Source organism: Leopardus geoffroyi, chromosome B1 (genome assembly GCF_018350155.1).
Source record: "Leopardus geoffroyi isolate Oge1 chromosome B1, O.geoffroyi_Oge1_pat1.0, whole genome shotgun sequence".
Classification (NCBI taxonomy): domain Eukaryota; kingdom Metazoa; phylum Chordata; class Mammalia; order Carnivora; family Felidae; genus Leopardus; species Leopardus geoffroyi.
This window is the reverse complement of record NC_059327.1, coordinates 26,646,767-26,662,848: the sequence shown is the minus strand read 5'-3', so window position 1 is coordinate 26,662,848 and position 16,082 is coordinate 26,646,767. Positions and strand designations below refer to the sequence as shown.

General features: G+C 37.4%; 1 protein-coding gene across 2 annotated transcripts in view; it reads right to left on the bottom strand.

Annotated features, from left to right (window-relative positions):
• TNKS (tankyrase) overlaps positions 1 to 15,296 on the bottom strand; it is a 219,208-nt gene extending 203,912 nt beyond the window's left edge. For both annotated transcript variants that reach the window (XM_045455749.1, XM_045455754.1), the window contains exon 1: positions 14,558 to 15,296. In XM_045455749.1, coding sequence (XP_045311705.1) covers positions 14,558 to 15,230 — 673 coding nt within the window. In that variant the 5' untranslated portion in view covers positions 15,231 to 15,296. The remainder of the gene's footprint in view (positions 1 to 14,557) is intronic.
• Positions 15,297 to 16,082: the final 786 nt, after the last annotated feature.

The following is a 16,082-nucleotide window of genomic DNA, read 5'->3' as shown; positions in this document are numbered from 1 at the left end:
ACAACAGACAGACCAAAATGCCACTATGATAGATACTCCCATTCAAAAATGTTTAATTGTAGTAAAACATCTGTAACATAAGATTTACCACCATAACCATTTTTAGGTGCACAATTTAGGGGCATTAAGTTCTTTCAAATTGTTGTGATTCCCATGTGTTTTATTCAAAATGTATTTTTTTCCTTGACTACTTCTATGAATCAAAACATAGAGCAGTTTATCTTCAAGATTTTCTAACAATTTTAAGTAGTCTTTTTTTTTTTTTAAGTTTTTTAATGTTTACTTTTGAGAGAGAGAGAGAGCCCAACTCAGGGCCTGAAGTCACCAGCCATGAGATCATGACCTAAGTGGAAGTCAAATGCTCAACCGACTGAGCCACCCAGGCGCCCCATCAATTTTAAGCAGTCTTTAAAAGAAAGGAGTTGTGGGGTGCCTGGGTGGCTCAGTGGAGTAAGTGTCCAACTCTTGGTTTTGGCTCAGGTCAAGGTCTCACAGTTCATGAGATGGAGCCCTGCACTGGGCTCTGCACTGACAGTGTAGAGTCTGCTTGGGATTCTCTCTCTCCCTCCCTCTCTCTCTCTGCCCCTCCCCTGCTCTCGTTCTCTCAAAATAAATAAACTTAAAAAAAAAAAGAATTGCTAAAAGATCCTTCTTCCATTTGATTACGAGGTTCTTCAAAGATTATTTCCAATCACACTTTTACTGTTTATAAAGCAGTTGGTCAAAAGATCAGAGAGTCCAACATTCTGATAATTGCAAAGGTTCCAATACTCTCTAAAAAATATGGTCTCAATCAAATCCTAGTCACAATGTTTTAAGTAAGCATCTACATGAAGTTTTGCTCTATTTTAAATGCCTAAGAAAAAAGCTGGAAGGAAATACACCAAAATGACTATATGAGCTGCCTTGGGTAGGCAGTGAGATAATGGACTTTTTACTGTACTTTCCAAAATCTGTACAACTACTTTTATTTTCAGAAAACAAACTTAAGAAAGTGGTAACAACTGTCAAATTATAAAATGACTCAAAAGATTTTATTCTCATTGCTACTAACTTTCTAGTTGAGTTAGCACAGGCCAAATGACTTTAGACAGCCAGATGTGGATTTAAATCCAGCATCATCATTTAACAGCTACATGACCTTGGACAAGATATAACTCTGTTGAGTCTCAGTTTCTTCGTCTATTAACAAAGACTTAAAATCTACCTTGTACTATTGCTCTGAGGATTAAATAAAATCACATAGGGAAAGCACAAAAATCACTCCAAGACAACTGTTATTTTTATGAATTTTTATATTACTATTTAGTAATAATTTCAAAACTAAGTTCATTCATATATGTGGCAACAGAGCAGTGAAAGCATTTTGATGACAAAGGACTAGACTAATATACAAGGATTATTATTTATTATTTACACATTAAGAAAGTCAGAAGATCAGAAATCAGAGGCATTAACTAAAACTTGCTCAAATACTTATAGTGCACATACTGGGATCAATTCAATGAACTAAATACTGAACTTCTCTTATTATATACTTCACATTTATCTGCTTTCATAAAATTCCAACAGGATAACAATTACACTTTCCTACTATTAAATTTTAGGATATGGGGGCTGGGGGGGAGGGAGCCAAGTTTTTAATAACTTGCAATAAATTTTTATATTAGTCCAAAAGGTTTTTTGTTTGTTTGTTTTTTTCCCGAATGAGAATATTTTCCTGCAATGAAGAAAAGTATAGTTTGGCATTTCTTCTCAAGACATTAGAAAAAAAAATAGTTAAAATGTATTCATTTATTCACTAACTGTAACCCCATGTCATTTCCTTCTTTAAAAAAAAGTCAGTAGTCAACATGAGAACAATGTGAGCTTTTGGAAAGGGAGAGCTGCACATCTTATTAACAAGATGGATGAGAATGTCAAAATGGTTTCCATAGTTGATGAATATATCAAAATGAAAGCATCCTATCTTTTCAGTGTCTGGTTATACACATACATACCCTAGTTTTTCAAAAGCATTATACCTGAGCATTAACTGGACATCAGGAGATTTAGGTTATTTTTAAACTATAACTGATGATGCAGGGACCTTAATTTTAAAATTTTTTAGTCAATCAGTAAGTTCCATTTGTCGTTAATACACATCATCTAAAACTACTAAATGCCTCTTCACTTTTTGTACTTTTTGTTATACAGAGAAGGCAAAAGAGAAGACACTTTACATCATTTTATTTTCTTTTTCTACAATTAAAAAATATACCACTCTAACCGAATAGGAAGCTGACACACTCAAAAAAAAAGAAGAAAAAGAAGAAGAAGAGAGAGAGAGAAAAGAAAAAAAGGTACTTAAGCTCACAGTTTTTAATTCTATACAGATACCTGAACAAACAGGCAGGACAAGTTTCCACTTGACAAAGAACCCAGCAACTTGCTGTAAGGAAAAGCAATCTTGGACATCTGATGAAGCCTGAAAAGGGAAACCCAGGGAGCCCACAAAAACAAAAAACTCCTAATGTTTCTTAATTACTCAAAAAATGATTTTTAGAAAATGAGCCTCAAAATGATCCGAGTACCTAGGCTTCAGTGGAAATCCCATGATCAAGGCTACATCCCACCTTCCTGAGCATTTCTGTTAGAGGAATAAACATAAGTCAAAGTAACTTCAAGGTCTTGACATTGCGGGGGGGGGGGGGGGGGGGGCAGGAGGAAGGAGGGGAGGGAATAAGAATTTAAGAGACATCTGTCGGGGCGCCTGGGTGGCGCAGTCGGTTAAGCGTCCGACTTCAGCCAGGTCACGATCTCGCGGTCCGTGAGCTCGCGGTCCGTGAGTTCGAGCCCCGCGTCAGGCTCTGGACTGATGGCTCGGAGCCTGGAGCCTGTTTCCTATTCTGTGTCTCCCTCTCTCTCTGCCCCTCCCCCGTTCACGCTCTGTCTCTCTCTGTCCCAAAAATAAATAAACGTTGAAAAAAAAAAATTAAAAAAAAGAGACACTTGTCTCTTCAACTGTATCTACTGCATATTTTACAGTGAACCATCCAAAAGATTTCTTTGTCGTGAAGCAAAAGGAAGCTATTAAATACATTTAAGAATAGCTACTCTAGGGACGGGTTAAGCATCCAACTCTTAATTAGTTTCAGCTAGGGTCATGATCTCAGTTTCACGGGTTTGAGCTGAGGCAGGCTCTACGCTGGCAGCATAGAGCCTGCTTGGGATCCTCCCCCTCTCTCTCTCCCTCTCTCTCTGCCCCTCCCCTGCTCATGCTGTCTCTGTCTCTCAAAAATAAATTAATAAACTTAAAAAAAATTACTTGAAAAAAACTACTTTAAGAATAGCTACTCTAGTGTTTTTACCTGCATTTTATCACAACACTGGTGACTATGTTTACTCTTTTCCAAAACAAGGCACTACAATAAAATATATTTTCTTAGCATCAGTTATATTCCTTACTTTTCTTCTGAGATCGAAGCTTACAATCCCATTTTTAAACATACATATGCTCACAACTTGACCCTTGATTGGCCTTCTATCCCCCAGATATATTTCTTTACCCTTTTAACTGACCAAGAATCACTTCAGATCTGGAAGGAAGGAACACCTGGCTGTGATCTACACAGTTTCTGGGGAAGGAAGTGATGCCCCAGGGGAAAGAAATGGCAGAGGAGTAGACTAAACTTCTTGTCAAAAAAATCTATGTAAAGAGACTATGAAGAAAGGATATTATTATTAAAAGCCCCTTAACAAAACATCTCTGGTTAACGCCCATAGAAAGCAGTACATAAGCTATCTAAGCTGGGACATAAAATGGTGATGTTTCATAATTTAAATGCTACTACTACTGTAAGAGATGAACCTTATAGAGAGACTTCATCTACCCTAGATCAGAGATGCATGTCCAACACGAGAAGAAAGAACAAAGGTTGACATCTCAGACCTTCATTTTTTCTTTCAAACCTCTATTTTTTTCCTTGAAATTACCAATTTTTATAAAAATGAGCAATGGAAAAAAATTGAGGTAAAATCCCATGCAAAATTCTTATAAGAAGAGTTTGAGCAGAATAACACCCCCCCAAAACAATGCATGCCAGAAGAAAACACTCACAAAACAAAATTACGATCTATTTCTTTTTGCTAAAAGGCAACAGTAAAACGATGCAAGACATGAAAGAGTAGCATATGTGTGAATTCGAAATAAGATGACAAAACTCAGAAAATAATTCAAAATTTTAAAAATCATTTCATAAGTAAAAACTAAACAAGAAGGAAAACAAAAGTGAAAAAAATACCACAGAGAATGCCCTGTGATGGGGATCAGCAAACTACAACCCATGAGGCAAATATGGCCGCCACCTGCTTTTGTAAATAATGCTTTATTGGAACAAACCACACCCATTCATTTATGTATTTATTGTCTCTGGACACTTTTATGGCACTAAAGCAGAGCTGAGTAGTTGAAACAGTTGAAACAAAGACCATATAGGACACAAAGCTTAAAATATTTATTGTCTAGCCATTTACACAGAAAAACCTTCCAAACTCCTGCCTCAAGAAAAACGGAAGGAAACGGAAAACATCTTTTAAAAGCAAAAAGAAATGAAGATGTATTTTCGGAAAAAAGATTCAAGAGTAAACGACAGTTATCAGGGCTTGCGGGAAGGTGGAAATGAGCAGTTGGTGTTTAAAGGAGTACAGAGTTTATATTTAGAACTATGAAAAAATTCTGGAAATGGACAGTGATGATAGTTTACAAGACCGTGAATGTATTTCATGACACTGAAGTAACACTTAAAAATGGTCAAAATGGTAAACTTTCTTATATACTATTTTTACCACAGAGAGAGAAAGCAAAGTAGCAAAGTTAGAGAGGTAAAGCTCCAATATACATAAAAGGAAAAAAACCATGGGGCGCCTAGGTGGCTCAGTCGGTTGAGCATCTGACTTCAGCTCAGGTCATGATCTCAAGGTTTTTGAGTTCGAGCCACGCATCAGGCTCTGTGTCTCCCTCCCTCTCTGCCATACCCCTGCTTGCTGTCTCTCAAAAATGAATAAGTGTTAAAAAAAATTTTTAAGAAAAAACCCACAAATATTAAAAACTAAAATTCAAGGAAACCTTTCTAAAATAAAAGATCTGAAACTATATAAAGAAAAGGCATATCGTGTACCTGAGAAAAATCAACTTAGAGGAGCTAAGACCAAGATATATATACTCTATTAGAATATGTTAACTTTATGGAAGAGAAAAAAATCCTTTGGACATCCAGGAAAAAAGACCAAGGGAAAGAAAATCAGATTACCATCAGACTTTCAACATTAACAGCTTTTACAGAAGAAAATGGGATAATGTTTTAAATACTCAGGAAAGAAAATGAGAACCAAAGATTTTATATACAGTCAAACTGATTTCCAAGAATAAGCCAACAACTGTTACCGACATTTAAAAAAATCTCAGACAATGCTGTTTCCAGGACAGCTTCCTGGGTAAACTCTGGAGAATAACACCAAAATAACTAGAGACATCAATATCAGGACCAGTGGTGAGCATTTGCAGCAAAAATGGCTAGAACTGTAGCTGTAAATAATGATTTCAGGTATCTATTGCTATATAACAAACTATTCCAAAATCTATGGCTTATGAGAACAACTACTACTTATTATTCTGATGATAACTGTGAATTACCTAAACTCAGTCATCTGGAGACTTCATGAGGCTGGAATATCCAAGGTGGTTCACTCACTCAGCTGGCAGTGGAGACTGACTGAGAGCCACAGGCCTTAATTCTCTTCTCCATGGTCCCAGCATGGTGGCTGGGTTCCAAAAGAGAAAGTTTCCAATGCATGAATGTGAAAATTTAAGATCTCTGAAGGCTCGGATGTCATATAGCAACACTTCTGCCACATTTCATTCATCCCAGCAAATCACAAAACCAACTCAAATACAAGAGGAGGGAAATAGGCTGTACCTTTTGCTAAGTGATGTCACATACATTACATAAAGAGGAGGAATATACGGGAGTCATCTTTGGCAACTATCTATCACACATATACTTGTAGAACTAAAACTAAATAAAGTTGATGAGAGAAAAACAAAGTAAATGTGCAAGACAGCTTCCAGGATGGCTCCCAATGATCCCCATTCCCCATCATATACACCTTTGTGTAACTCTCCCCTTTTAATACAGGCTGGCCCTATTGATTTCCTTCTAGCAAGAAGAATACTACAAACATTGATGAGACAATTCTTGGGATAGTATATTTCGAAAGGACTCTAGCTTCCATCTTGCTTGTCCTTTCTTGTTCTCTCATTGCTGGCTCTGAAAAAAGTCAAATGTCATGTTGTGAGCTGCTCTATGGAACTGAGGGAGACCTCAGTCCAACAACCTGCAAGAACTAAATCTTGCTAACAACCACATGAACAAGTTTGGAAGCAGATTCTCCCCTCAATCATCCCTTCAGATAAGACCGTAGCCCCAACCCACATTTTGATTGCAGCCAAATGAAAGGCTTTGAGCCAGAGGATGTAGCTAAGTCATGCCCAGATTCCTGACCCATACCTGGAATCGTGACCCACAGCAACTGACCCACTTAAAATTACAAAATAATAAATGTTTGTAATTTTAAGCTCTTAAGTAGTTTCATGAACTTCAGGGTAGTTTCATAAACAGCAATAAATAACTAACACAGTAAACTCAAAATAAGTAGAAAGAAGGAAATAAGGGAACAAACAATGGAGAAAATTAACAAAGCTGAAAGCTGGTTGAAAAGATCAACAGAATTGATAAACCTCCTAGCAAATCTAATCAAAGAAAACACAAATTATCAGTATGAAAAATAATAAAGGAGTTTATCTCATTAGCTCTTATAGACAATGTAATAGTAATAAAACAATATTATAAACAAATTTATGCAAACAAATTTGACAACTTAGATAAAATAAATTCCTTGGAAAATATAACTCACTAAAATTGGGTGATAATTGAGACAATCTCTCAGCCATCTATGTATAAAAGAAAATTCAGTATCAAAAATCCTCCCACAAAGAAAACTACAGGTCTAGTTAGTGTCATTTGGGGATTCTATCAAAAATTTGAGGAAAATTAATGGCAATTCTCCACACTTCATTCAGAAAATAGAGAAATGAACACTGCCAAATACACCTGACAAATACAAATAAAGTGTATTTGGCATAATCCTAATGCTAAAACTTGGCAAAGACACCACACAAAAAAAGAAAATTACAGACCAATATTTCTCATAAATTTAGATGCAAAAATCTTTAACAGAATATTAGCAAATAAAACATAGCAATATATAAAAAGGATAATATACATCATGACCAAGTAGCATCTACCTCAAGAATGCAAGGTTTGACTTAACATTCCAAAACTCAATGTAATGTAATATATTAAAAGAATAAAGGAGAAAACCCATATGGTCATCTCAATATATACAGAAAAAGCGTCAACAACCTTTAATGATAAACACACTCAACAAACTAGAAATAAAAGAGAACTTCCTCAATATGATAAAGGACAGCTTTGAAAAACTTAAAGCTAACATCATACTTAATGGTGAAGTAGTGAACATTTTCCCCTTAAGAGTTGGAACAAGACAAAGATGTCTACCCTCACCACTTTTATTCAACATTATCAAGAAGAACAAATACGAGTCATAACTGACTCCATTTGAAGATACAATTCTTCAATAAAATCCTAAGGAAATAGTAATTTTCTAGATCACAGGATAATATACAAATTGATCAAATCAGGGGCACCTGTGTGTCTCAGTTAGTTAAACATCTGACTTTAGCTCAGGTCATGATCTCACAGTTGGTGAGTTTGAGCCCTGCATCGGGCTCTGCACTGACAGCTCGGAGCCTGGAGCCTGTTTTGGATTCTGTGTCTCCCTGTCTCTGTCTTCCACTGCTCACACGCTGTCTCTCAAAAATAAATATTTTTTTAAAATTTTTTAAATTTTTTTTAAAAAAGAAATTGATCAAATTAGCAAACAATTGAAAAATAAAAATTTTCAAAATCCAATGTAATGGCATTAATATACATTTTTTAAAAACTAGGAATAAAAAATCTCATGAAAGACTCTTACACTAAAATTTATGAAAACTGCTAAGAGAAAATAAAGGCCTAAATAATACTCATGCATTAGAAGACTCAATATTGTTAAGATGTCAATTTTTCCCAAATTGACTAACAGATTCAATATAATCCCAATTATCATCTCAGCATGCTATGTTGTAGAAATTGATAATCTGATTCTAAAATTTCAGTGAAAATGCAACAGACCTAGAAGATCCAAAGCATCTTGAAAAGGTTAGCCAAATTGGAACATTCAAACTATCAACTTCAAAAATAACTACACAGCTACAGTTACCCAGCCAATGTAATTCTGACATAAAAACAGGCAAATATATCAACGAAACAGAATAAAAAGCCTGAATACAGACCCCCCCCCCCGCCTTATACAAGCATCTGATTTTTGACAATGAAGAAAAAGCAATCCAATAGAGAAAAGAAAGCCTTTTCAAGAAACAGCATCAAAAAAACTGAATATCCACCCAGAGAAAAATAAACCTCAACTCAAGCTCACAGATGACACAACAATGAACATCAGATTGATCACAAACTTAAATGTAAATGCTAAAACCATAAAGCTTTTAGTAAAAACATCTATCTTTGTTACTTGGGAATAGGTGAAAGTTCTTATCCCAGTCATAGGTCACAGAAAGCAATAACTATAAAATAAACATACAAATAACATAAATTAAATTAAATTTGAAACTTCCATTCAAAGGACTTATTAATAACGGATCAGCACATGTGTAACATATAGCTAACGAAGGATTAACACGCAACTATATAAAGTACTCCCAAAATTCAAAATAAAAAGATGAACCCAATGAAAGTAAACTTTGTCCAATTTTTAAAAAGACAAAACTGGGGCGCCTGGGTGGCGCAGTCGGTTAAGCGTCCGACTTCAGCCAGGTCACGATCTCACGATCTCGCGGTCTGTGAGTTCGAGCCCCGCGTCGGGCTCTGGGCTGATGGCTCGGAGCCTGGAGCCTGTTTCCGATTCTGTGTCTCCCTCTCTCTCTGCCCCTCCCCCGTTCATGCTCTGTCTCTCTCTGTCCCAAAAATAAATAAACGTTGAAAAAAAAAAAAAATTTTTAAAAAAAATTTAAAAAGACAAAACTTCATAAAACATATATAAATGGCAACTAAACAGATGAAAAAGTCTTCAACGTTAGACTTCAGGGAAATGCAAAATAAAATCACAATAAGATAAAATTAAAACATCTGAGAACATGAAATGATGAAGATACAGAACAGCTAGAACTCTTACATATTACATTAATGGAAACGTAACATGACACATCCACTTTGGGAAAACGTCTCTAAGTTTATTAAAACTGAGTATTTACCTACCCTAAGCCCACCAATTTCAACACTAGGTATATGCGCAAGAGAAAGAAAGTCTATGTCCACAAAAAAAAAAAAAAAATGTTTTTTACAAGAATGTTTATAGCAGCTTCCTTCATTAAAGTCCAAAACTGGAAATACCCTAAAAGTTCATCAATAGGAGAAGAAACAAACCAACTATAGCACATTCGTATAATGAAATACTATTCAGCAGTAAAAAGGAGCCACTGATACATGTTACAACATCAAAAACATCAGCTGAGCAAAATATATCTTACAGAAAAAGAGTAGATATTATAGGACTCCATTTTTATGAACTTTTAAAACAGGCAACTTATAATCTAGAGTGGACAAAAAGAACAATATTTGTATCTGGGACAGGGATTGAGGAAATGGGCATGAAGGAACTTTCTGAGGTTATGATGACTTTCCAAAAGGGTCTGAGTTGTCACATTTGTCAAAACTCAGTGAATGGGGGCACCTGGTTCAATCACTTAAGCGTCCGACTCTTGCTTTCAGCTCAGGCCGTGATCTCACAATTTGTGAGATCGAGCCCCGCAACTGGCTCTGTGCTGATGGTTAGGAGCCTGCTTGGGATTCTCTCTCCCTCTCTCTCTGCCCCTCCCCTGCTTGCACACATTCTCTCTCTCTCTCTCTCTCTCTCTCTCTCTCTCTCTCTTTCTCTCTCTCAAAATAAATAAACTTAAAAAAATTACTTAAAAAGAACTCAGTGAATGTACAAATAAGATTTGTATAGATTTTACATTAAAACACAACTTTGTAAACAAACACTGAACTCTAGATAATAATATGCATATATTCACGTACTTAGGGAAGGTGCACAGATGCTTGCAATTTACACTAAACTGCCCCTCCAAATAGATTGATAGAAGAATATACAAGCAGATACATATGTAATAGAAATTACACAGTATTTTAATTTATATAAACACTCCTCTATTGTTGACTAGTTTTATATAACATCTTACAAATAGCTATTTTGTTCTTTAAATCACTTGCCTCCAAAGAGTGACATAGTTAAAGTAGAAGAAAGAGAAACTTACCACATCTTTCTAACTAAAAGTTCAATGTAACTTTTTTTTTAAATGGTACCTTAAAGCATAAGATTTTAAGAAAACACTAAATAAAAGATAAAATGGAAAGACATTTATGAAGCGAGTTCCTTTTACAAATTAGATCCTTCTTAAACTCTGAGGCAGGGCATTTGCTTGAAAGTATAATCAAGGAGTTTACCAAACAATGTTAACAATGTTAAACAAGATTCCCACTCCAGGACTGAAGGGTTCTGACTCATTTTCTTAGCCACTGATGGGCAACAGTTCAGAAAATGTGATGTTTTTTATGTGTCTTTTTTTCAGGTGTAGGAACTTCATTTGTACCATCAAAGTCAAAAGAAAGCATAAAACTGCCATACATATTTTGCTGGGTTTGATACTGAAGTGCCTCGTATTACATATCCTAATCTTAGGTTAATTAACTACTTAGGAAGGCTATTTCAAAAGTTCATCAATTTAAATACTACGAAATCTCAGAATTCAATGCTTCATTAAAGTTTTTTGTTTTTTTTTTAAACCCATCTAAACTTTTCTTTGAAAGAGATGGCATGAGAACATACTGGTCCTTGTAACAAAAATATGTCACTAGGAACTGAACTGAACACTCCAAATTGATACTATTTATATAGCTTTGCCTGCTGTCCTTTAAATAACAGAAAATCAGGGTCAAGGATCTTATCTGTAGGAGAAAGTCTTATATAAACTCTAGTCAACAATGAAAAGACCGGGTCCTTTTGATATGGCCATCTTAAGAAGGCACTAGAAATAGTATTTTGAGAATCTACATAAACAATGGAAACTGGAGATTACATTTCTAATTATGGCCAGAATGATTCCATTATTGTGTCTAAGCCATATTTTAAATAAATAATTATCACGGTCCAAAATGGGATAGAAAAAAATGTTTAATTCTGCATCTGGAAAGAATTATGATAATATTTTTAAAAGTTATAAGGATTTAGGGGTGCCTCAGTGACTCCATGGGTTAAGCTACCAAGGCACCCCTAAATCCTTATAACTTTTAAAAATATTTTGGTTTCAGTTCAGGTCATGATTTCATGTTTCATGGGCTTGAGCCCTGTGTGGGGCTCTGCACTAACTGCACAGAGTCTGCTTGGGATTCTCTCTCTCCCTTTTTGTTCCTCTCCTCCCTCTCTCAAAATAAATAAATAAGTTTTTTTTTTTAATAATAAAAGTTATAAGGATTTAAATATGACTTCATACCACTTGAGATCTTGAAAATGGTTTCATTTCATTCTATAGAACTGTAGACTCACTTCTCAATGGAAACAAAGGCATTAATTAACACTCTTCCTTTCCAATCTTTGCTTGGCTAGATTGGACCCATCCTTTAAATCCCTCTCTGTCTAAAAAGACTTCCTTAAATGCTGTAAAACCAGGACAAGAAACCCTACTGCCTCCTCCACTAAAGTATATTCCGATAACTCCAGGTTACACACTTTATGGAGTTTTGTTATTACTGCTGTTCTTGTTTAGTCTTCCCTATTAGACTGTAAGCTCCGTAAGGGCTTAGATAGGCCTATCTACCACATCAAAATTGTGTTGGTATTTAACACTTGACCTATGACAAGTAACAAAACATTTGTGGAACAAATGCATTACAATTTTTAAACTTCTCCACCCAAAGGATTGTTCCAATTTCCTCTTTAAAAGAGTTTTTCTATCACAATCCCATTACTAGCATTCTAACCAAGAGTCAACTGAGAATTACTCTTAACCACTCATCCAACACTATGCAATGCACACAAATATGGAAGTATGATAAACTGCGGAGTGTTACGTTTTTATACCACGTAATTTTACTGTGTTTATCTGTTTTCCACAACGAAACTAAAAAATTTTTCTTAAAAAAGCAGTTAAAAGTCAGGTTCTCATAATTACAACGTAATTACAGGCCTGTGTGTTATTGTCTTGTAACTTATTGGGTACACATAAAACTCTAAAACAGAATAAAAAGTAACTATTATAGCACACAGAAGTTGATTTAGAAGCCAAGCACTGTTTCATGTGTGACTGATCCTAAATAAGTACATTATCACAGATATACACATAACTATCCTCTGTTAACAATTACTTATAATGTGGTACAGTGAGGAATGACAAGATTTGTGATATGTGCTGAACTAGTCAAGTTTGGAACAATGTATGCAAAAGCAAACCTCAGTTGACTTATTATATCAGACTCAGAGCTTTCATTTGACCTAAAGAAAAATAAATGCTATTTCATCTAAAATAAGCAACACCCTTGAGCAAATATCTACTATATGGGCCTGTTTATGATTCAATTCACTAAATACCTAATAGTATCTATACTATCTATAGTGTCTATACATCAAAAATGGATCCAGTAATCTAATAATGATTTCCTGTTTCTCATATTGCTGACCATGACCCATTAACAAACCACAAACGACATTTGTTAAAAATGAAATGGAATAGGATATAAAATATAAGAAGACAACACATGTAATAAAGGAAAGTATTATTTCCTAAAACTTTTGATTCAGTTTCTACGTGTGTGAAGCAATGTAAAATATATTTCTAAGTATAGACTGCAATAAAAAAAAAAAATGTGTGAATGCTACTCTTAGAGTTTATGCCCCAGTTACTTCTTCCCCCAAAACAGTGCAAAAGCAGAAACTTTCCATCACACACACTCACAAAGTGAAAAGTGACCTTAACCCAGGTATTGGTTTTAATAGTTTAAGCTTGATTTCACAAACTCTGAAATCAAACAGTTCAAATCCAGGTTCCATGATTCTCTGTGTGAATTTGAACTTATTTTAATAATAAGCGCTTCATGTCTGTCATCTGTAAAATGAGGGTAATAATATCTTTCAAGTTGGGGTAAAAAATATATAATACACATAGTTCCTAACATATCTTTTACCATAAATAGAACAAACTGAAAAAGTGATATGTATTGCCAACATAGCAAGAACCTTAACAGGAGGTATCTTCGGTGTGTTATCTTTGATGTGTGTGTGTGTGTGTGTGTGCTTTTTCATTTTGTACATTTCTGTCCTATATGAATTTTATAATGTATATAGAGCATACACATTTTTAATGTTTCTAATGTATATAACATTATTCTCTTTATATTTTAGAGTATCAATAGTAGATATCTGGGCAGTGAGATTATGGTCCTTTTTTAAATACTTATCTGTATTTTATAAAAATATACTAGGTATTTTTAAAAGACAATGGTCAATTACTTGATTAAAAAAAAAACCACACACACACAAAAAGTGTGTGGTCCAGAGTTTAGGAACTAGCAGGTTTTTTTGGAAAACTAATGTGCCAGATGCTTCTCACTAAATCCTCACACAAACTTAGTATATCATTTTTGTCCACGAGAAAACCGAGGCAATTGAGATAAGGTAAACTGTCTATCAGACAAGTAACAAATAGGAGTGTCCAGGACTTCAAACCCTTTATTTCTTCTAACATCACATATGCATCCAAACATTCTTCTCCAGTTGTTTCATATAGGCATATTTTAATCTACCCAATTAGGCTGTAAACTCCTTGAGAAAGGGGGAAAGTTTCACATACTTCATTTATGTCTTTCATTGGCTTACTAAGAGTACCATAGATCCTTAAACACTTGTTGAGTTACATTAAACTTCTTTTGGTCTAGACTATCCTCATGGAACATACCCGTGTTGTAAAAACGAAATAAACTAGTAAACAAACGACAAAACTCTTAAGACTGCCCAAATCTAACTTTATTCCTTCACACTCGTAACCGAAAAAGTTTAAGTATACCCATATCTGGAGACGATCTCTAAGGGAGTTTGGAAACGGGTACAAGTATCACTATGCGAACGCTAAAAAAGAATGAATTCACACATTCCCCCACCACGCCCCCGTCATCCAGGCACTATCCTAAAGAAAGGAACCTCTAGACTTCCGGTGAGGTGTTGAAGAACCATAACCACGCCCCCACTTTATTCTATCATAACTTGTTTTCCAGCCCTACCCAGACCCCTGTCCCCAAGACCAAACCCTTAATAAACAAAAGTCTCTGACCTGCAGCGAAGTGCAGGGGAGAAGACTTCCGGCCGGCCATGTCCTTAGCATTCACGTTTGCCGCGTCCACCAGCCTCTTTACCCGGGACACGTCCCCATTGCGACAGGCCTCCAACAGTTCCCGTAAGGCCCCGCTTACTGCTGGGACCCCTGGCCCAGGTCCCGCTGCCCCAGGCCCCAATGTTGCTGTGGTGCTAACTCCTGCCGCCTCGGGGCTCTCCGCCAAGCTTGATCCAGGGGAGGATGGAGAGGAAGATGAGGAAGAAGTCGGGGAAGAAGAGGACGACGGTGAATTGTTACTGCCACCGCCGGCTGGGTTGGGAGCGACCCCGACGGCAGATGAAGCGGAAACCGCCGGGGCCACGGGAGCGGCGGCGGCCGTACAGATTGTGCTGGTGGTACTGCAACAGCTGGTACTGTCAACCGGCTCCGGGGATCGAGGCCTGTCGGGCGGATCCCGACTGCCATCCCCCTCCGGCAGCGCTAGGCCGTGCCGCGGGGAGGCGAAGGGGGCCAGGCCACCCGCCGTTGGGGAGGCTGGTGTGGTCCCCGGGGCCAGGCCAGGGCTGAGTGGGGGTGGAGGTGGCGGCGGCGGCGCCGAAGCCCCTGGGGCGGGCTGGAGCTGTTGTTGATGATGGTGGTGATGATGCTGAGAGCGACGCGACGCCGCCATCTTCGGACTCCCCCAGCACTGTCACTGCGGCAACGGCCCCACCGCCCGCCCTCACTTCCGACCGCTAGGCCAATTAGCATCCAGCGCACAGGAAATGATGCGGAGCGGAGTGGGAGGGGCCAAAGAGAAGGAGGGAAGTATTGGGAGCTCAGAGAAAAGCCGAAGAACGGGGCGTGGCTTTGTGACCGAGGGGCGGGTTTTGTGACTGAGGGGCGGGCCTTATGAAGCCTTGGCGGGCCGGCTGCGGAGATTTGAAAGTTGGAGCAGACCACTCCATAAATGAGGCACTTTTCTTTCCTCCATTCTCGCTTTCAGTTTGCTTGCCTTGCCCTGCTCGGTTCTGTCGCCACGTCTCCTTCAGTCTTCCGTATCTTGCTCCGGAGCGTGCTCCTAAGGCGTAACTCAATGCAAGAAGGGACTGTATCGCTTATCATGTCTCAGGTGGCCTTGTCTGAGAAATGGAACTGTGAGTACCTACCACACAGAATTGTTAGCAGAATTAAATGAACAAATGTACACAAAGCGCTCTGACCGTTACTAAAACATAACTATATTTAGCCCATTGGTAATTTTTTTTAATGGAGCCCCCCATCCTCTCCCCTTCCCCCAGCTACTCCCCCCCCCCCCCCCCGTTATTCTCTTGGTCTCAGTGTCCCTTCCTGTAAGTAAGTATTCTCGCTCTGTCCACTTTATTAATATTCCATTTTAAAATAGTGGTTCAGGGGACGCCTGAGTAGCTCAGTCCGTTAAGCGTGGGACTCTTGACTTAGGCTCAGTTCATGATCCCACGGTTCCTGAGTTCCAGCCCTGCATGGGGCTCTGTGCTGGCAGTGAAGAGCCTGCTTGAGATTC